The 21,378-nt window shown below is 41.5% G+C and overlaps 2 protein-coding genes across 5 annotated transcripts in view; both read right to left on the bottom strand.

The window, feature by feature from the left end:
* The window catches only part of cry3b (cryptochrome circadian regulator 3b), a 45,283-nt gene extending 34,296 nt beyond the window's left edge, over positions 1–10,987 (bottom strand). For 2 of the 4 annotated variants that reach the window (XM_088921102.1, XM_088921104.1), the window contains exons 1-3: positions 10,503–10,552; positions 7,149–7,205; positions 5,926–6,089 (exon numbers count right to left, since the gene is read on the bottom strand). In XM_088921102.1, the coding sequence (XP_088777228.1) occupies positions 5,926–6,089; positions 7,149–7,151 (167 nt within the window). In that variant the 5' untranslated portion in view covers positions 7,152–7,205; positions 10,503–10,552. Of the gene's footprint in view, positions 1–5,925; positions 6,090–7,148; positions 7,206–10,502 lie in introns of all 4 variants that reach the window. The other 2 variants (XM_088921103.1, XM_088921105.1) reach the window with 1 other exon arrangement.
* A 2,009-nt stretch (positions 10,988–12,996) lies between these two features.
* On the bottom strand, positions 12,997–21,199 carry LOC148830932 (ras-related protein Rab-29-like). Its single transcript, XM_088921624.1, has 5 exons — positions 19,900–21,199; positions 19,120–19,191; positions 17,699–17,880; positions 16,721–16,842; positions 12,997–14,461 (listed from the first exon to the last, which is right to left on the bottom strand). The coding sequence occupies exons 1-5, from the start codon at positions 20,060–20,062 to the stop codon at positions 14,353–14,355; spliced, it is 648 nt and encodes a 215-aa protein (XP_088777750.1). The 5' UTR covers positions 20,063–21,199; the 3' UTR covers positions 12,997–14,352.
* Positions 21,200–21,378: the final 179 nt, after the last annotated feature.

Genomic DNA, 21,378 nt, shown 5'->3' with positions numbered 1-21,378 from the left:
AAGGTCCAGTCTCTCCACAGCTCCCGAGTGTAACTGGATTGCTGGGGCGGTGTCTTCCTTGTGTAACAGGCCTCTGGGAGCAGCCTGTGGAAAGTGGGTCATCACCATAACAACTAGTGACTCACGGAAACCTGATGCTCTGGCACACTAACCTACATCCCCTACATGGTAGGGTTTTTGCGTTTGTTTGATTTTTTTTTAAACGCCTAAAAGGTACGTAATACAAACGTAAATGCACACCAAAAAAAACCACTTAAAGAGGAATCATTATAAAAAAAATCTTACAGACACAGTTTATAACACAAAGGTTATTACACAGTTCCAGGTGGGCCTGCTCTTCAAAAAGTAAACTTTTAATTTTATTTGCTCATGATTCATAAACTAATAAAATTAAACTATACAATCAACGATATGTCTTACCCATTACTATACACAAGCACTGACCAAACAAAACTACTGACGATATACTGCTACGTTTTACCAATAATACACAGCAATAACAGACCTCAAAACACACTGAAAGTGGTGCAATAATTCCTACCAATCTGGAAATTGAGGATGCCAAGATACCACATCCAACTTATAGTCCACCACTACAGAAGTTTTATTATAAGCAGGTTATAGTAAACCACAACCACCTAGCCTGAAAAGAGAAGGCCAACACTCATCTGCTTTCTTCTCCTCCACTAAAGTAAGACCTGTCAACCTGTAGTCACGTGACATTTTTAAATCACACTGGAAAAACTAGATCGGTGTCCAGGTGAAAGTCTCCCTGCACCAGTATTCTAGATGCTTGTGCATCCCACAGGAGTCATCCAGGAATATCAGGTGATTAAACCTCCAAATTTAAAAACTCTCATGATCATTTTTCAAAATGAAGGACATCAGATATAGGAAACTTAGTTTCCTTGATGCTTAACTTCACAAGATCGCGAGCCACTAGCCTTTTGTTAGCTTTGCACAGCTCATCAGAACAACATTATTCATCTTAAAGAAATAATCGGAAGTTGTTATGTACATTCTTAGGGACTGTGTAGGAGATACAAATTTATCAGGCTCCCATGTGTAATTTCAAACTGCCAAAAACCTGAACAAATATTTTCATCAACATCAACATGTAACAACAGCGGCTGAATCACTGAAAAATGTAGCTGATCCGTTTCCAGCACTAGGCAATCACCAGCAAGATAAACAAAGACATTACAGCTTTTTTTACGTCATTACTGCATTACTATAGAGATTTCCAGGGTGTCTGCAGTAGCATTATTCTCCCTGACATTACCCGTCATCGACCCGTCCGCCTTTGGGGTTTATACATTTTTAAAAATGATATCAGATCAGAGCAAAACCATAATGTCCTGTACAACACCCTATCCAGGCACACCCACAAAGACAAACCAGCAACTTTAAAAAAAATAAAAATTAAAAGTACGCATTATTGCTAATAGTATTATATGGACTTTATATCTCTTCAGATTTAAATTGGAAATCCCAGCATGGGCAATCAAGACAACATTACATACACTGATCCACACCCAAAGAAGGCTTCACAGCCAAAATGTTGTTTCTTTTCTATTGTTTTCAGCATGGAATAAGCCCTTACTTGTTCATTTGCAGCCTATGTGTGCTGATACAGCTACCTACTTGATTACATACATGGCTGTTAGACTGTCCAGGACTTTACTAGGTGGTCAGATATACAGTAGTATGCAAGGATGTGTGGAAGCAACTTGTGACCCACTTATTAATTTGGATTCTTCCAAAAAGCACAGCACTTCCCACCTGTCACTAGGTGTGTGTGAGGGGGGGCTCGTGGGACTCATGAATGCCAGAGTTATGGCTTTGCCCACAGGACAGCTGCAAGCTAGTGGCAACATCAGCAAGAGGCAGGCCTGCCAAAAGACTAGGACTGGCACAAAGAATAGCAAGTGTCCGCTATTACCCTGTAGGAGCAGATAAGCTGTTACTGTAAAGTCTCAAAAAATGACCGGGATGGGATTGAAACTTTAGCCTTTAACCCAACTGAGGGCCAGATGCGAGGCAGAATAAGCACTATACAGAGCACAGAATAAAAATAGCTTGGATGCACCGAGGGAACATGGGCTTAAATCTTTGTACCAGTCCTCAGATACCCATTAAGCAATGAGCAGGATCAATATAAAACAAAAACACGGACAGGAGCCTTGTTAAGGAGATCAGAGGGATGGATGCTGGAGTTCACCTGAGCCCTGGATCAGACCAGGCTAAATCTTCGATTTAAGCACTCAACTCCTAATGACCACCCTGCTGCTCTTTTACATGCCAGCCGAATCCGTGAGCACCACTGCTGGCTGGCATGTCAGACGGTGATATCTGTGCAGGGGATATGGTCAATTTGCCAAAAATCGCACAGCTCTACCACTTGTAGAAATGTTGACCTACTTTTCCATTTGTAGGAACCCTTTCTGGAAGAGCAGATTGCTCAGGGCTGTCCAGAACCTTTGATGCATGTGTTCCTGCATTGCACATTGCATTCATTTACACATCCCAGCAGACGGTGTGATGGAGTGAATCAGCACCCATCCTCCTGCTGGACAGCACTACCACACACCGTCTTCCCTCTCTCTCCACACACACACAGCATTTAAAACACAAAAGCTTAGCTCAACAAATTCCAAAAGCTTTCGGTTTTGCAATTAAAATCCAGCAACACACAACATGAATGTCAAAAAATGATTTTTTTTAAACCCATCCCCCCCCCCCCCCACCACTCAATCAGAGCTTTGGAATTTTAGCAGACAGATGCGCAGCACAAAAACTTGGAAGCAGCTCTGCCAGACATCACAATCACAGCCTGAGCCCGACATGCTCTGTGAATGGGAAAAATCAGGAACATTCCAGGGAGGAATGACATTCCGAGAGAAACATAATTTGGAAAAAGCTGAGCATCAGTGTTATTTTACTTAAAGGCATGGTAATAGGAAAAGCTGACAAACTGTCCAGAAGGGAAGTTACAGATACAATGAATACTAAAGAAGCGATTAACCTCCAAGCAGCAGTAGCAGCATTCCACCTGGCGTCTTCACACAAAAGGATGGATGAGTGGTTTGCAATCTGCTAGATACTGCTAACCCATAGGTGTGAACTGTTTCCAAGACCTCTTGATGACCGAATTGAACAAGAAAAAATTACAGCAAAGGGCTTCAGCAACGATCCGTTTTCACCCATGATCCTGACATTCAGGACTCGGCGGGAGACCTAATCCTCCAGGTCTCGGTACCTCCAAGCTACTAATCTGCTGCTCCTCTGACCAGGAAGCACACGTGAGCTGTAAAAATACCGCGTCTGACCGTCAGGTCTCCACGATGGGATTTATTTTGAAACCGGCCATCTGACAAAGTTTATTTACAGGCTTTTCGAGCAGTTTAAAGAGCAGATTTCCCAGGATAACAGCCTGTCAGTTTTCCATTCCAGGTGTCCGAGACAGAAGGGAAGACAGCTGCCTCTTCCAAATTACTCCCTACATCCCATTAAAGAATCACCAGCTTGCTTTCTGGAAAAGACACCTATCTCGCACAACTTGGGCCAAAACAAAGACATGCTTAAGAAGCAACACAAAAATAAACAGCTGACAAATTTCTCTTGGTTTCCATGTCCTTCAAGAAATGTCAAGTCAAGATTATCCAGTTGGCAGACATTTGTATCTCAGGCTTGTTGCTCATCACCTGAAAGCTTCTGAAAGCATTTAGCAAATGCACTTTTTAAAAAAAAAAAACATTATCAGCTCTTTATTCCTTACTGATGACTGCAAAATAAAAACATGGCGTTGTCCCCTCACAGAATCTTTACAGTTCTGTACCTGGGATCCTAACTGAACTGATGGAAAGACGATTGTTTAACTTACTTATGAGGAAGCAGGCAGTTTGTCACAGTGGATAAATAAGAGCCCTGCTTTAAGCAATCTATGTTTGCCTTCCTGATGTCAGATAAGGTAAAAAGAACTGTGCATTTAAGAGTAACAGCTCTCACTGGTATATAGTGCGCAAGCTTTGAGAATGTGCACTTCTCATAACTGCTTAAACACAGAAACCTGCTCACTAGCCCTGCTGGAAAATCAGACCACTCCAGCATGCCTTAAAAACGTTGTTCAGGTAAAAGCCTGGACACACCAAGAGAGCCGTCTCACTTCAAAGAGAAATCACTGCATCTTACTGGGCTCTACCATAAATGTGAAAAGCCTATCATCAGCACCAGGTGTTCTGCTGAGGTACAAGTGTCACCGGGAGAAGACAACACTTTGGTCCGAGACTATCATTGACAGAGCAGGGGTGTGAGGCCCTTTAGCAAACCTGCAGGCTTGCTGCACAGCCTGATCTCCAGAGCACACAGGCAGCACAACTTAGTGTACAGCTCCATGTTGCTTAGGACAACTACTACTACACTGGGGGCTAAAAAGTAGCATAAAGATGACTTTTTTTTTTGAGAATTCTGATGGACGATTTAAAAAAAAAATCACACATTGCTGGGAGAGAGATTACTCAAAGTACTTGCCTCCAAAGTGGAAGAACACCACAAAAACAACCCCTAAACAGGTACATCTCTGGGCTTTAAACGATTTAAATTATGCTAGTCTTGAAAACCCAAAGCTACAATAGCGCCCACATTCAAAAATACTAATTCCTTGAAGGCAGACTGACGTGTTGGAAGACCAACTGCAGAACACAAGGGCAAGGAGCAAGGAAGAAGTACATGTCAATATGACCCCAAGGCACAAAGAGGTGTGGGAGTCTGCAACAAGCTACCCAGATACAATGTCCAAGCTGACACCCCAGCTTCCTTCAAGATACAGCTGGACAAAACCCACAGAGCAAATATGCTACAAACCAAATGGGCTGAACTGCTTCCACATTTATAAACTCATTGAGATCCTTAACTCAAGTAATCCATAAATAATTTTTTTACAGTAAAAAATGAAAAGGGAGATGCAATGATTCTCTTAATACGCTCCTAGGAAACAAAACACTGGGACTCTAAAGGAAGAATCACAAGACAAAAAACACTGTTTGCCTCTGACTCCATGCTCCATTAATTCTGACCTGTATAAGTGGCTCTTATCATTTTAAAAGCATCATTTACCTCAACTGCAGTACTTCTAAGATATTACATCAAGATCTTTCAGTTTTTCAGCATTAACATGAAAAAGAGTTAACTGATTGAGAATTATGATGCAAGAACATCATTAATTTGCCCATTACAATAATTGCTATGATGCAGCTTATGACATCCATAAACCTATGCAAAATTTATTTAAACTGACGAACTGAGGGGGAAAAAAATGAATTTTAGCTGCTATGCGAATGCAAAACAACTATATTTAGCAGGGGTTGTGCACCAAGTAATCCATCATTCAGATAAAACGGAGAACAACGTCACAGCAGGTAGACAATTATACATAATGCAATGCCATTAGAGCGCTCTTCTGCACACTGCACTGTAGGACTTCCTGCAAAAAAACAAAGCACTTGTATTCTGAGAAAGCGTTTCATGTAGCCCCAGAAAGATGCGTTGATTGTTTTAAAGCTAAACATTTCATCTGGGACTGGGATTCCACAGCTCAAGGCTGCTGGGTCACATGGCAGAAACGCATGAACTGCGCTCTGTTATAGAAGGAGAGCTCGAACCTAGGAAGGAACAGTGTCTTGGCACTCTCACTGCACTGCCACTAGAATGACAGATACTTCATGTTGGATGAAGCAGGCTCCCCTCCTGTAACTACAAAGCCTTCTGGATGAATTAACCTGAAGGTTGGAGTTTTCTCCTCCAGTCTGAAGCTCAGTCAGTCACTGGAAACATGCAAGCAACTCATTTCATTCACAGCCACATCCACATCCAACAGCCTTCGGCACGCTAAGGTCTCACTGCCCTGCCACCCCCAGCACCACTCACCTCCATCTGTTGACTCCGAGGTTGGAGGAGCCGGCAAACCAGGGATCCAGGAAGTAGACGCAGCGCACTGTGGAGGCCCCCCGGATGGCCTCCCTCAGGGCTGGGTTGTCATGGAGACGCAGGCCCTTCCGGAACCAGTGGATGGAATTCGGACCCATCATCAACTAGAGGGAGGGAAAAAGAAAAGAGGCAGATGCTCAATGTTTTCATCTTCATTTTGAGGAAATAAAGTCAAGGCTGCCAGTCCTGGTCCTGCAGGGCTTGTTCCAGGCTTTGTAACCCCCAAGTCCAGAAAAGGCTCATAAATACACAGTTCCATACAGAAGGCATTTAAGGCCAGAACGGAACCAAGGAAAACCCAGATGTTACTATACAGCTGTCCAGGGCTGGGCTTTATTCAATAAGACACAGTAGTTAGATATAAGTTAACATTTTACTTAGCGGTCTGAACACCTTCAGCATCTTGTTCCCAAATAGATTATCAACATGAAGATTAGATGCTTTGAAAAGTCACATTTTAGAATAAAATTCTCAAACCACGTCTTGAAAAGACTGGTATTGAAAGCAATGCTCTAATCACCTTTTAAATGCGAAAGATGACAAAGGTGACACAGAAGGCTGTGCAGTTAGAGCTGCCTGTGAAATGCCCTTCTACATCAAATGAGACTGTGGTGCTAATAAAAAAGCAAAACAAAAGCCTTGATTGTCAACAAGTTACTTAATGAGGGTCTCTGTGCCACTTTCATGTAAAATGAGTCTCCAATGACTCAGACGTCTCGAACCTTGTCAGATGCAAGTGCTGAATCATGAGCAGCAAGACGCCGAGATCTGTTTGTCTGCTGCATGTTGAAATGAAATGTGTCGCGTTATGGGCTTTCTATGTGTGTGTGTGTGTGTGTGTGTGGGGGGGGGGGAACCAGTCTAATGTGTGTATCGGTGAGGATAACTCACTTTGATACCCTTGCTCATGTACAATACTGCCTCCTCTGTTAAAGTGTTTATTTGCTGTTATAATCCCTTTTAGAATTATATAAATACTGTAAATCTTCAAGTAGAAGTATCATAATTCAAAGTATCTAGGAAATGAATTGACACTGAAGCAGGAGCTCTAAATTCAATTAGTCTAAATCTGAACAGAAACATGCCTGCCAATTTGTGCATTTAAAGGGGATATATAAATACACCGATTACATGCAGTGGTTCTCAAACGGTGGTACGCGTACCATCAGGATCGCCCCCAGGGTGGTACGCCAGATGCCTCTGGAAATTTGTTCTGTGCACTGAAAAATTGGGAATTAAAAATTGAATAATTAAAATGTATGTAACCTTTTCATCTGTGATTTACTTAATTGATTCCAGAAAGCTTGAGATGGGTTTCATATATTTTTTTAATCAAATGAATTTATGTGTCAAATACGCAGCCTACGTACTTAAGTACGCAGATACAGCATGCGCTAATACTCATATAGCATGTTCATACTCCTCTCAGGCTTTCAGAGACACAGCTTAGTGCCACATTCACTAACAGAACAAGTGATCAATAACGAATACCCCGCAAAAAATCAAGTATAACTGTATGTCATGGCTTAAAGGAATAGAGGCCAAGAGTACTGATGCCAGCTCTGATAGGTCACACACACCTGTTGAGAAAGAGGATTATACATCGGCCACTACTTTTTTACCATATTTGAACATCAAAAAAAGAGGACACCCTGAGGAACTTTCTTATTGCCTTGTCTGGGAAGGGGGTCGGGAATGAGAGGGTTTTCAAAATATCCCACGTTTTCTGTTCATTGGTAAAGTAACTGTGATGATGTTTTACTCTGTGAAATGCATAAATCCCCTCTTCTGCAATAACAGTATCCTCTGTTTTGCTGGCAGATTTTACAAAATAATCTGTTAATTTGGTTGACAAACTCTCTCCTCGGAATTCGAGTAAAGACACGGATATTGACGCCTGATTTCGCTCTCTCATGACAATCATACACGTACAGGGCGGAAACTGAGCGACAACGTAGGTCGCGAAGCGAACTACAGAAGTTAATACATTCACCCGCTCTCTTTTTAAACTCCTTATCTACTATCTTTAAAACTTTTGTTAATTATTCTTCATGGTGAAAATAAAGTGGTCGAAATCCGGACATTTTGGGATATTTAAAAATTCCCCCCGGGCGGAGATATAAGGACCAAAATAGAGGACATGTCCGGGAAGTAGAACCCTAGGACGACCACCGAAACTAGCTCTGCTGCTGAACCTGAAACAGACAGCACTGCTAGTGTTAGCAAGCGTCGGAATACGGCTACAAGGCGGTACGATCCAAATTAACCAAGTTCTCAGGGCTATTTCTATTAGATGTGTGTGCGCTCATGTTGGTCATTGAGATTTTCTGTGGTTCCTATGATAAGATGACTTGTAGGTGGTACAGCATTTGAGAAGTGCCCACGAGGGGGCGCCACAGAACTGTACTGGTGTCAATAAAGCCCAATCTGCAACGCCGTACAAGGATTCAGCGCATTTTAACAGTATTGCGGGAATAAGCCTTCAGACATGAGAAGTCGTCGTTAGACTAAAGGTTTTGATTCAAGCACACCGTTCTTAAAGCTAGGCAAAGTTAAACAAGCAGCTACTCAACAAGCAATCGGCATAAATCGTGGTTACATTTACTTGTCATGCTCGCTGGTCTGACAAAATTGAGACGTGCCTAGAATTTTCAAGAGTGAATGTAAAGAGCACATATTTAAGTACGCGTTTCAAAACGTCTGATGGAGGTAATATATAGTATTAAAATTATTTCCTGCTAATTTTAGCTATACGGACTAAGTACAGCATTGCTTACGAGACTAGCACTTTTATATTTAGTACGTAGCAATTCCTCATTCCTCAGTACTGTACTAAGCGATATACCCATATTCGGAGGGCGAACTACCCGCCCCCGTCCCAAGCGCTACGCCTGTTTTCAGCCCGCCTCCAGCCTGGAGCTTACCTTAACTGACAGGGTTTAAGTTTACACTCACAAAGGCGGAAAAAAAATCCCTTTTTGACGAAAACGTGTATTTTCATCCCTCTAGGTAAGGCAGACACAATGAACGAAGAAACTACGGACAGAGCACACAACACTTTGCGTAAAAGGGGCTGCTGTTTAATTACGCTGGCTGCGAAAATGAACCTGTTAAGAAAAAAAGTTATAGGTCACAAGTGTTCAACAAGTTCACAGGCTACGGCATTTTGTGGCAGCTCAAGAAGCAACAATTAAAGAAAGATATCGGATGCTTTCACTTGAGAAACCCCTTATTAGCGCCCTTTTCTCTCGGATTGAACCGCAATTACGAAAGCCAGGTCACCCTCATAATCTGCACTCGGGCTAAAGAAAAGACGCAAAAGTAATTCATACCCTTGGGGTATTTCAATATACTCGATACGTTTTCTGTTTTGACCACCTGCTATATTTTAGGAGGGATCATCAACTTTGGAAATAGTGTGTGCTTCGAATATTTACAAAACGTTATTTTATCCTGTTACTGCCACGTTTAACATTTTTTTTGCGAACTTCTTCACTCCTTGTCACTTTCAATCGCAAGGAAAGAGCGCGTCACTTTTTGGCTCAAATAAATGAACCCTGGACACTACCGCTCCAGCTCCTCCATGCAGACTTCAGCAAGTTACTGATTTAACCCTAAAATGTTTAACTCAGGTGCACATTATTTCCACAAGTAAGGAGCGGCTGGAGCAAAGACCTGCGTAGGAATAAAGTGGACAGTAGAGGTTTCACGCTCGCACACCGTGTAAATATACATCTATAATATTTGTATTTATCTCAAGATCAATCTGAGTACGATTCACTCCGAACCCGCAATAAAAAGGCCCATCAGTTAAAGTATAATAACACTATTCATTCTTAAATATGTACAAATCTTTGGGGATATACTAAATGTGTCTGTCTACCAGCGGTCCCGGTAACCGGTCCGATCCAATACAAGTCAGGATCGGTGTTATTTCATGACTATTGTCTGCCCTTCCAAGGTTCCGAGCTCTCACCTATAATAATACACATCTTTCCTTAAAAACGACACGGCTGCTGATCCTTCCGAGGGGATTCAATAGTAAACCAAAAAGATTTCTACCTCTAGTTTACTCAACGCGCGTGTCCGCTAAAATTGAGACCAAAATGAACTAAAATGAGAGGTGTTCGTGTTAATATTACGCATCATAGACATACAAATATTTACTAAAGTCTTAGTTACCGTACAAGTTATCACGTTTTCCTAAAACGGATGCCAAATGAAAACTGGGTCACGCCAAGCTCATGAAGTAAAAAGATCATTTAGACATAAACTTTCTGAGCCTGGCCACAGAAAGACGCACTTAACGAGAAAAGTCCCTCTTGGCCCCGACTGCTACCTAACCGGAAAATATATCCGTATTTTTCATAAAAAATAGAAACCAAACAGGGCCACAACAAAAAAGAGGTCACCAGAGCACAGTTATGTAACGCGAAAACTATAATGATTGTTTTTCTACCTCTAGCTTCCCTGCTGTAATCAGGCACTCTGAAATGCTGTAAATCGTGCTAGTTTACCTCTTGGCCTCGGAATGTGATCCCCCTGGGTGATGCCTAAGTCTTCCCCGGTAGATGCACCATTTCTTCTCCCCTATATTTTATTGCGGCTGATGGTGAATCGCGCTGCACCGGTATTATCCTGTAGCTTTCCTTCCTCGCAGACGGTTTCATAAGACTTGAGCGGAGTGCGCCTGCTCAGTCCTCCTATCAGCCGGCCGGGGCTCTACTGCGTGAAAGGCACCGTGCTCACAGACTGCGCTCTCTCATAGGCGCGTCTCTGCCCACATGGTGCGCACTGAGTCACGTTTATACAGCATGGACCCAGCGCACCGACCGAGACTCTCCGCCGCGTTAGGGACACCTGGTAATGCTAACTCAACTTGCGGGACTCGTTTCAGATATGCTTTTAAGACCTAAAGGGCGCATAAAACGCACAATTTAAAGGTCTTTGCAGACCCATTCAACATGGCAAGGGCCCACCCAGTCGCTGTATTGCGAAGGGGATTGGGCCGCTGTTCAAAGTCCCGGATGAGCACGGGTGCTCACGTAGTATGTTTTTAAAGAGCAAGTGCAACCGGCGCTGCGGCTCTTGGACTTGCGTAGGATTTCGGCACCTCAGCGATAGTTTAAGCTTTTGCTTGGAGCTTTCTAATAATCATCGGAAGAAATGGTGCTGGTCGTTTTGAGAGCTTTTCCTTAGTCACAGAAACATAAAAAAAATCACATGTCGTTATACCTTGCACGTTAGAACAAGTTAGTACGCACTTCCAAACCCTGTCTCAAGTCACCTTTTATTTATGGTTTTAAATTCAGTGTTATTCGGTGGTTTCATTGTACGATGCACTGGGTTGTTTCATAAACCCTATAACATTTATTTTATGAAACGTTTATTCATAAATGAATATATTAGTGTCGGTTCATAATAACAAAGGTACTATAAATTGATCATTTTCTTCATACGAGACTGGATTATTCTGGGGTACCATGAGTTTAAATAAGTGAAAATAGCCTATAATTTTTTCATAAAAGAGAAACACAAGAAAACGAAGACCACATTACGTTCGGAATATAGCACAACGCAATTTACTGCCAATAACCAGTAGTTACGAAGAACAAAAGGGGATATTATTATCATACCAAATCAGACACAGAACTGTAAATAATGCAACCCGAGCTGAAAATATGCAGAAGTAAAAAATGACAAGTCCCGAGGCCCAAGTTTTCCACAGCGGACTGTGGCGGTTTGCGGACACTGACACTTCAAAGTATATTATTATTTATATTATATTAATATTGCATATATTGTATATTATATTATAAGCGCTTTGAGTGGAGTTTCAAGAAAAGCGCTGTATAAGTGTAAGCAATTATTATTATTGTTGTTGTTGTTATTATTACTGTTTATTTATAGTTTTCACTCCACGTTCACGTAATAAGCAAATAATATAAATTGTATTTAAAATAAGAAGAAAAGACTGGCGCCCGGTTATTTTCACATGCATTCTATTCTTGTCCACGCCATATTGGTGATTTAGACCGGACTATGGTTTTTATCACGCCGCTGCGCAGATCAATTCTGAAAGAAACCGTATGATTTTTTTTCCTCAACCTGTTGCGCACCAGCAGAACAGCAGGCTGCGTGACGTTTCCCAGTCCCACCCACAGCGCTGCTGAGCTTCAACACGCGGTTAAGAGTCGACCGCCGGGTGCCCTCCTGCCCGCCTGCTGCTGCTGCGCGCCCACGCCTCGTGATAAAACTCCTCTCCGAGCGTCAGGGAGCCTGATTTATCAGCTCGATATATTGCTTCTCTTTTTTTAGCAGCTAGCAGTTGGCGTTATACATACCAGAAGCCGAAAATAAAACTACAAAGTGCCAGTATTCACCGTTATAAATTTACTAGAGGAAGCTATATTCATGCAACTGACCTAAATCCAGAGTTAAATTACTAGCAGAAGCTTTATGTGGGTGGGAGTAATCACTCTCCCCTAACTTTTTTTAAGAATCCACTGTTCCAGCTTTCCGGAACAAAAAGCTATTTAAAGATTTGAAGTGACTTCGTCGTTTCAGTTTTAGGGGGAAAAAATCGATGGATTTAACAGACTTCAATGCTAATTCCGAGCACGTGCAGGATGTTTGGGAGAATAGAAACACGGTGCACGTACGCGGAGCTTTTTAATGCATCTTGAGATAAATTACTCTTAATCTCACTGCTTCTATGTTTTAACATTCAGTAGAAATACATTATTAAATTAACTCGTCAATTAAATTGTTTAAAACGAAGTTGGCTGCCTGTGCTTTAGCCTTCACTAGTAGGTAAAGGAAAAGGTAGTGGAAGTTCTCTATTAATGGAAGAAAAACGACTGGAAAAGCATTTACACATATGGAAAGACAATGATATTTACCCACACTTAGAATGTGTGAATTTGATTTTAAAAGCGAAGCAGAAAAACAGTTAACAGACAAGCAAAGCTGTAAAACACCCTCCCCCTGGCACCAGTCAAAAATCAGGCCTTGAAAGTTAACCTTTATCTTTATTGGGAAAAGTCACCTTTAACAAATTCTCCTTGTGTGTGTGTGTGTAGGGGACATTCAAATCTGTTGGACAAGGACGCTACAAATCACAAGTGTGAATCAAGACTCGTGCCAAACTTGTTCATCCAGTTCAACCTTTGTTAGAAATAAGATGTAACATGAGACTTAAAAACATCATATAGTACACACCACTATCCTTTCACTAGTTTAACATACAAATATATACACAGGTATAGTGGGCACATCCATAGCATTTAAATATGTCTGTTCAGGGTCACTGCTCTATGAGGGATAGAAAAATAAATGTAAAATACATCTGTTGCCTTTTACAAGCTCTTACAAACATTATTGTGGATGTAACATGTTTTCAATAGTGCATTGCAATGAGACAGCTGAAGTCTGAGGGCTAAACCCCAAATTGGCTCAGGTTCGAATATGATGTGGGAATGCCTGCTTCTGCTCTGACACAGGTTAAAAGGATCTTGCATGGCTAATGAACTCTGCTCAGAGCAAGGACCTGACCCTGTTTTATAAACAACGCTCTTTATCAATACTAATAGTCTCACCCATATACTGTAAATCTTGTACAAAGCAATCATGATTAAAAAGGTTCAAATTCTTTAAAAAAAAAAAGTTAATTCCAGACTATAAAGGCAGAGGACCTAGTTTTGAAAGAGCAGTTTTACAAACATGAAATTATACTCCTGTGTTCCAAACCATGAAAGTTCACTGTCTTCCACTACATGTTATTTCGGTGCAGGCCCTAGAATTAAAATTCAGAAGCACACCCATCATTGTGGGCTGCAAGATATAGTTAAGAGTTTACAAGTTGCCCTGTCAGGAGCGATTTCCTTCCATGATTTTGGCATCTTATCGGCTGCAGATCATCATAGCCGACCTGCCCTCTGGACGCAAGTACGTTGTTCCAGTTCTGTGTCCAGAAGGATGCCCACGCCAACCTACTCATTCACTAATCCTTATGGAACGTTTTGACCAACACCCATTTAGTACAAGTTGACCAAGGCAGTGCAACATGACATTCAAGTGTCTCCAACTGATTTCATCGGCAGTTTCACTGTACCAGCTTAGATTGTTCCAAGGCAGCAGAAGCCTTTTGCATCACAGTCCGTGTCTCAGCCTCTTACGAAGCCAGGAATCTCATCCACTTGGAAGTCCGCTGACTCACGCGTGCCAGCTCTCGTACCCACGACTTACAAAAGTATGCCGTCAGCAGTCTGTGCCGAAAGGATGCGTCTTTATTTACATTTGAGTGATATTTTTTTTTACAAAGGCAGCGGTCCGGAAGCTCAGGGATCTGTCCCCGTCTCTCAGGAATCAGCAGCAACCATTTTCGTAGGATCCCTTCGGCACATCCAGCTGGATGCGTCCTCCTTGTGCCTCCCTCCTCACGCCAGGCTGGGTCATCATCTTATTCACCAGGACACTGCAGCGACACACACAGGGATGTCATGAGACAAAGGAAAAAGGCTGTCTAGTCATGTTACGGCCTTGGCTAAATCTAAATTCACCACTGTTTTACTTATTTGATTGTCCACGTATTTTTCTTGAGCACTTCATAAAGTCAAAATTGCAGGGAATTCTATATTGATTAAACAGTCTCAGCAAATGTTTTTATAACCTGTAACAAAAATGCAAATGACCAAATGATTATGGCATCAAGACACTTCAGACACTTAATCTTACAGGTAGAGATGTTAAATGTTTCAACTAAAGGTATAAGGCTTTGTCCCAACATGTAATGTGATAACATCCATGTGTCCTACAATCCCTCTGGGCTAGTTTTCCTTCACCTTTCCAAAACAACTTTAGCAGTTTGCCTTTAGTTTTGTGCAACTCAGCCTTGTTTGCACATCGAGAGATGATTCTCACCTCCTTTAAGTTTTAATTGATCAAGTGGGATAAACATACAGGGCAAATAGCAAGTACGTTTGCCACCTCATATCTTTTCAACATCTTGTAAATTTCTCCTGTAAAGTTTTTATACAGGGACAGCTTCTACAGTACTGGCTGCGACAGCACACATTCCATGTGCACAGACTGCATATCATTATGTCAACACAGACCTGCATCACTTGTCATGTATTTTCCCAGGAACTTTTTTCCCCAATCTCCAAGTGTATGCACTTCTCCTGCTGCAGGTATAAGGCAATCAGGGTTCCTCCTTGTCCGAGCAAACTTCACAGATTTAATACGGCTAGGCTGAGTGACAGTGAACACACAGAAAGCCTCTGTCTATTAAAAGAAAGTCTTCAAGTGCGGGGTGAGCAAACAGCAGATGGGCAGAAGCCTTGCATACTTTTCCTGAGAACATGTCATTCGGAATATACAGACTGTAGCAGAAAACGTCAGTCTGTGTTTGTGCCAGGTTCTATCAATCTACACATTATTCCATTAGTGAGAAGGAGAGGATTGTTAGCCTGAAGCCCACCGGTACAGAGCCCACTCTGTTCTCCTCCCCAACGATAACTGTGTGTGGTGAGAGCACTGGCGCACTATGGCTGCCGTCACATCATCCAGGTGGTGCTGCACATTGGTGGTAGTGGAGGGTAGTGCCCATTATCTGTACAGCGCTTTGAGTGGAGTGTCAAAAGCACAAAGCACTATTATTATTATTAAGAGCTATATTGCAGCCAATGCAACATTCAGATACTCCTCAAACTTCCTTCTTCGCACTTATTTTTGGAAAACCTTGAGCTGGCAACAGGCAGGGAGCTGGCCACACCAGAGGGCCCAGACCAAGTGATAACTGTAAGAGCAGCCCAGATGCCACAGACCGTAATTAACTCCATCCAGAAAGATCGAGTCTGAGCAGGAGAGGAAGTGCAAGGGTTTCACAGTTTCAGAATTTCTGCTTTTTCGATGCTTAGCTGGATTATGCTTTGACACACGAGGAAGAATGGAAATAACTTTTTAAAGCTTTCCTTAATACAGTATATCATATTTCCCCCCCCTATTATCTGTCTTTGGGAGAATGTGGCAAGCATGGGTCATTATTTGTACTGCCTTGTGATCTAAATTACTGCAGCAAAATCATCTCCTCAGCACAAGATAGCACTCCCCTGTCAAAAGCAGAAGTATATCAAAACAGTAAAATTACAGAAGACTTTCAAGAACTGGAGCACTTATGAAACTAATGAAACTTAATTTAAACTTTAAAAACAATAATCACTTTGGGGAAAAAAAAGATCAGATCCAGGTGTGAAAAAGACACATATCCACCTTCACCTCTGCAGAAGGAACATCACTGATTTTTGGGAATCTTATACATTGACATTCCCATCTATGTCTGTTCTTCAAGAGCTGGTCATTTATTAAGAACCGTTGAGACAGAGATAAGGGACAAACTCTTGTAGAAACAGCATAACGTTTTGTATGTGGAACAGTGCACCTGAAGCAGGATATTGCAAGGATATAGCAAGAGTTGAGTGCAGAAATGGGTAAATGGTCAAAACAAGCAAGTGGGTCAACTGAAGGCATCTGTCAGCACCAGTGATTAGAAGCTCGCCAGCACACACGGGGATTTTCTAGATTTTTTTAATTTTCAAGACCAGGGTTAGAGACCCCAGGATTGAGTGAACTGGGGCTCCTCAGGACCAGGGTTGAAGACCCTAGGATTGACTGGACTGGGGGGCTCCCCAGGACTAGGGATGGAGACCCCCTGGGCTAGGGGACAGTCTCGTACCTCATGGCTTCATTGATGTTCTTGTTATCTTTGGCCGAAGTCTCCACCCAGCCGATGAATCCGTGCCCCTTGCTGAACTGCTCTATGCTGTCATTAGTCACTTCCCAGGACGACAGATCACACTGCCCCACGAAGACAGAAGAAAATAAAAAGAGGAAATGAACAGGACTCTGCACACTCATCATGGTTTGTGATCTTTCCTGTGTGTCACGCCAACCAACTTCCCCAGCTTTCTCTGTGGTGGAGACCAAGAGCTTTTGAGATTCAGCTTAGCATTGAGGTGAAGAAGCTTGGCGTTATCTTCAGCCCTAATCTTTTGAATATTACCTTTTAAATGTGCCTAATCTGCCCCTTTCCTCACTTGTGTAACATCGATCACATCTTTTTCTTTTCACAAGCTGAATAGCATACCATAGTGCTTCACATGGAATGATAACAATGCTAGCATTGTTTTAAGAAGTCCATAACAAGCAGAAATATGTTAACAATTCAGCTGCCTAAACAAAACCTTATGAAAATCACAAGCTAATTTTAGCACATTTGAATTATTCCAGAGTCTTGAACTGTCCACTCTCATCATCTCCTGCGCAGTGACATGCCCCGAGACGGCGGCCTTCTCTCTACACCTGTAAGCAGGTGGAGTTTCAGTGAGCAGGCCACAGAAAAACCTCTCCAAAGGAGACAAGACATAGTGGTAGTGCTGGCACTTTTAAATCCAAATTGAAAATACACTTCTAAACCTTGGCCTTCATGCTACGACCCGTTGTCTTCCCATTTGGCAAGATATTGTTTTTGGTCTTTTTATTGTGCACTAATTTCCATTCCCATTAGGCGGTTTGGGAGCATTTTAACACAACACAAAATGTTATTGCTGTTGTTAATCTCTTACAAATGCCATGTACTTTGTTTCAACTCCCGTCCAAATGCCTTATGCACCCTAGAACAGAGCCACTTTATAATGGTGATCTGTGCTCTTACTTTGTTGGCCAGCAGAATGCAAGGCACTGGGCTTCCATCCGTGAGCATGACCTTGCTGTCCACGTCCCGTTTCCAGTTTAGACAGTTATGAAAAGTGGTCGGGTTTGTAACGTCAAACATGATGATGCAGCCAGCAGCTTCCCTGTAGTATATTCGGGTCATAGAGGTGAACCTCTCCTGACCTGCCAGGGACAACACACACCAGAGAAGAGCTGAGGCATCACCATCAGAACACTCACACCACCGTAGGACAACAAACAAAATGAAGATCTTTACTGATCTGCTCATTAGCCCTAATTGAGGACTTGCATCCTTCATCAATATCAAAAGCTGTTTCTATCAGTACTTCTTCCTGATGCCCACAAAGGCAACGGTTATAAAGAACTGCTCTCTCTAAAAAATCTACAGTGCTTGCAAGGAGTAATATTTCAAGCTATCGGTATTTATTTACAAACCCAACAAGCACAACTCATCAGGTATGCTGTCATGGTGCTGTAAGCACTACAGCTGGATCTGCTCAACTACAAAAAAAAACCTTTCAAATACTTCATGAGGTGATACAAACGAAGGTTTAAAGTAAAACTCTTCCTTTCATTTAAAAATTATTATAAAAGCTGCAATAAAAGTATAAAATCTTCACTTATGAACCAATTTAACCTGTACGGTAGATAAAGCTGGGAGTAAGAAAAGAGATATTAGACATGTAGTATCAGCTTGTCAGCTCTGGGCTCACAAAGGCAAAATATTATCATACCCTTCTGTCTTCATCCAGTATTTAGAGACCAAGAGACTTGTGGCAGTAATGCTTTGTGTGTTGAGTAAAGGATGACACACAAAAAAATACCAGGCAGACAGATCAAAAGTACTGTATTTCATACCACCCACATAGCCCAGATTCTGATACTTAGGAATGTAGCAGAGCAGAAAACTCCACTGATTACACACAGCGCCATCTGAGTGACCCTGAATTCCTCTGGCAGACCACTATCATCACACAAAATGGCTGTTTCTTTATGACAGTAAATGCAAAGTGAACAAACATGTCCAACTGAAAGGCTTTTCAATCACACTGTCCTGCTTGATCAATTCATGGCAGAAGGTCTCTCTAAAACCACTGTGCTGTATCTAAATTTCTAAAAGCCAAAGGAAAGAGTTCTCCTTTATACTGCTGTGGAGGAAGGAGTCAGGATCACCTCTCCTTACCTGTTACCACAGCCATGCTGAATGTCTATTAATGACCTACCTACCTGCTGTTATTGTAATAAAGCCATCCTCTTCTTATTACTTCACCAATCCCCATGTTAAATTGTAGCTTCCTCCTCTCTTTACAGCCAACCAGAATGGAGCCCAAATTACACATCATGAATTATCATACATGTCTTTATCATAAGTTATTACCGCCACACTTGAGGAGTGCTCACCTGCTATGTCCCAGAGCTGTAGCCTGACTGTCTCAGTGTCGGACCACTGCAGAACTTTCACTGCAAAATCCACTGAAGGGAGAGGCAACACCGAAAGGCAAGAGAGCAAAAAGTGAGAAGTCTGACTGAAGAGATTGAATTGATCATGTGCACACAAGTCTTAAGACATCTTAGACACATTCTGGAGTTTCAATATGTCATGAGCATCAGAGCCTCCCCTTGTTTTTTCTACTGTCATATCAGCTTTGACTGTTATTAATACAGAATTTAGCCACCTTCATATCACAGACCAGAATCTTCAAAAACTTTCTACAGTTAACAATACAGTAACAGCCAGTATGGAGTGTTGTACATCTTATCAGGGTGATAAACTATCCACAGGAGACAAAAAGTACATTTGTATTCTGATTAAGTTGAAAAACTAGACGGATTTGATATTTCTTGACTAAGTGTTATGTTACCACCTGGTAATATAGATATCAATTTAGGAACGTTTTCGCAGGTTACACTTTGCTGCTTAAAGATCTATACAAATCATCCATTCTTGATGGGTCTCGGCATTACAGAGAAAGGCGCCAGCCCTACTTGTCGTTCGCAGATTCAGTGCAATAAAACCTCGATTATGAAATACATATGTGGTGTTCGTTAAGCTAAAACAAAATCTTATCCCTCCACCCTCACCTCAATAAAAATGATACCGTGTGCTGTAGGCAAATAGCCAGAAGAGGCCCGAGACGTAAAGCAGGCAAGACGTTTTCTCGATTCGTTATTGATCCTTACCGCCTACTGTCGATTTGTAGTGTTTGCTGAATCGGTCGTTGACGTATCGCTGCACCAGAGATGTCTTTCCAACCTGACCGTCGCCGATGACCAGGATTTTAAATAGGTAGTCACGTCTTTCCATGATATTATCAGAAATAGGGCGACAATCGTCGGTCAACATTTAACAAATACACATCGCTATACAGTAGTTAACTGTACTTGAGTATAATTTGTTTAGTAATATTAGGATTTGGATCTTCAGTATAAAACTTCTCAGTTTCACACACCATTAAAACGGGCTTGGCTGACAAAGTATGCTCATATTAAAAATACTATTTCACTTTCGCTATAAAGATATACTATGCAAGTTTTACTCTCGGTTAAAATAAAACGTTTTTGCTTTTCTTACTAATTAATTGGTCCTGCACTCGGGAATGTCAGTTTCAGACTACGTAGCTTAACTGGCAGAAATGTTCATCTTCATTGCCTCCCGTCCTCGACTGATGCAGAAGTTATAAACTCTGCTTGAGCACTTGCCAAACACTTCGTTTGCTCCAGTCAAGCACGATCATGTGATTTCATGGCCTGTAAGTTCCGAAAGGCATTATGGGTCTGGTAGTTCATTAATGGGTGATAATGAATCTAAAATTCATTAATCAGGAAATATCTGAAATGAAATAGATCATATCCCCAACACACCTGTGTACGATTTTTTTAATTAAAAGGTCTCTCCCAAATGTGTACCCATTATATCAATCTTGTAATTCAATAGTTAAGTGTCCCAGAACCTATAACGAAATATAATACCAGAAAATATATGTAAACGCCCGTTCTCTTTAAAATATGTGTATTTTGCATTTGTTCTTAACTGCCACAATAAAGTGACGCTGACCTACTACAACGTAAATGCTTATGAAATTTTAATCAACTATATAAAACCGACTATTTAGTCACGTTTGAAAACATTGAGCTACAAAATACAGTACATAGCGGAGTCACGTAGCATGTATACAAAAGTTCCAGTCACCCTTTTTTACCTATAGCTACATTAAAATGACCACATAAACGAAATCAAATACGTATACTGTATTAAAATAATCCTACAAACTAATGTCAAATTGCAGAACATCCTTTTCCAGGGTGACATCGTTTATTGTGCAATTACGAAACTGTTACCATGCCACATCTGATGCTACCAGTATGTGTTTAAAAATTGCAAAGGATAAACGACAGTACAGCAAATACTATTTTTTATGCTCGACAATCATGATAGTCGGCTATTAATAACTTCCATGCTGAAAGCGCGGAGTGCAACAGCGTACGAGAACGGTAGGCTGTCTTCGAGAAAGCCTGCTGGACAGACAGAAATATCTTGTTATTAAGATAAATATTTTAGCTTTATATTCTAAAACAAACAATTTTTAACCACAACTGTCAGTTCTACATGTAGATAACTCGACTGTGTCATTTACTTTTAATACCCTTTTTTAGCATTCC

The sequence above is a fragment of the Atractosteus spatula genome, chromosome 7 (assembly GCF_055471065.1).
Source record: "Atractosteus spatula isolate fAtrSpa1 chromosome 7, fAtrSpa1.hap1, whole genome shotgun sequence".
NCBI lineage: Eukaryota > Metazoa > Chordata > Actinopteri > Semionotiformes > Lepisosteidae > Atractosteus > Atractosteus spatula.
The sequence above is the reverse complement of the archived record's forward strand: the minus strand, read 5'-3'. Positions and strand labels throughout refer to the sequence as shown.

Coding starts and splice junctions, on each gene's coding strand:
- LOC148830932 (XM_088921624.1), bottom strand. CDS start 20,062: ATGTTGACCGACGATTGTCGCCCTATTTCTGATAATATCATGGAAAGA. Junction 17,881..19,119: donor ACAGCTCTGGGACATAGCAG/GTGAGCACTCCT, acceptor TGTCCCTGGCAG/GTCAGGAGAGGTTCACCTCT. Junction 14,462..16,720: donor AACATCAATGAAGCCATGAG/GTACGAGACTGT, acceptor GTGTCGCTGCAG/TGTCCTGGTGAATAAGATGA.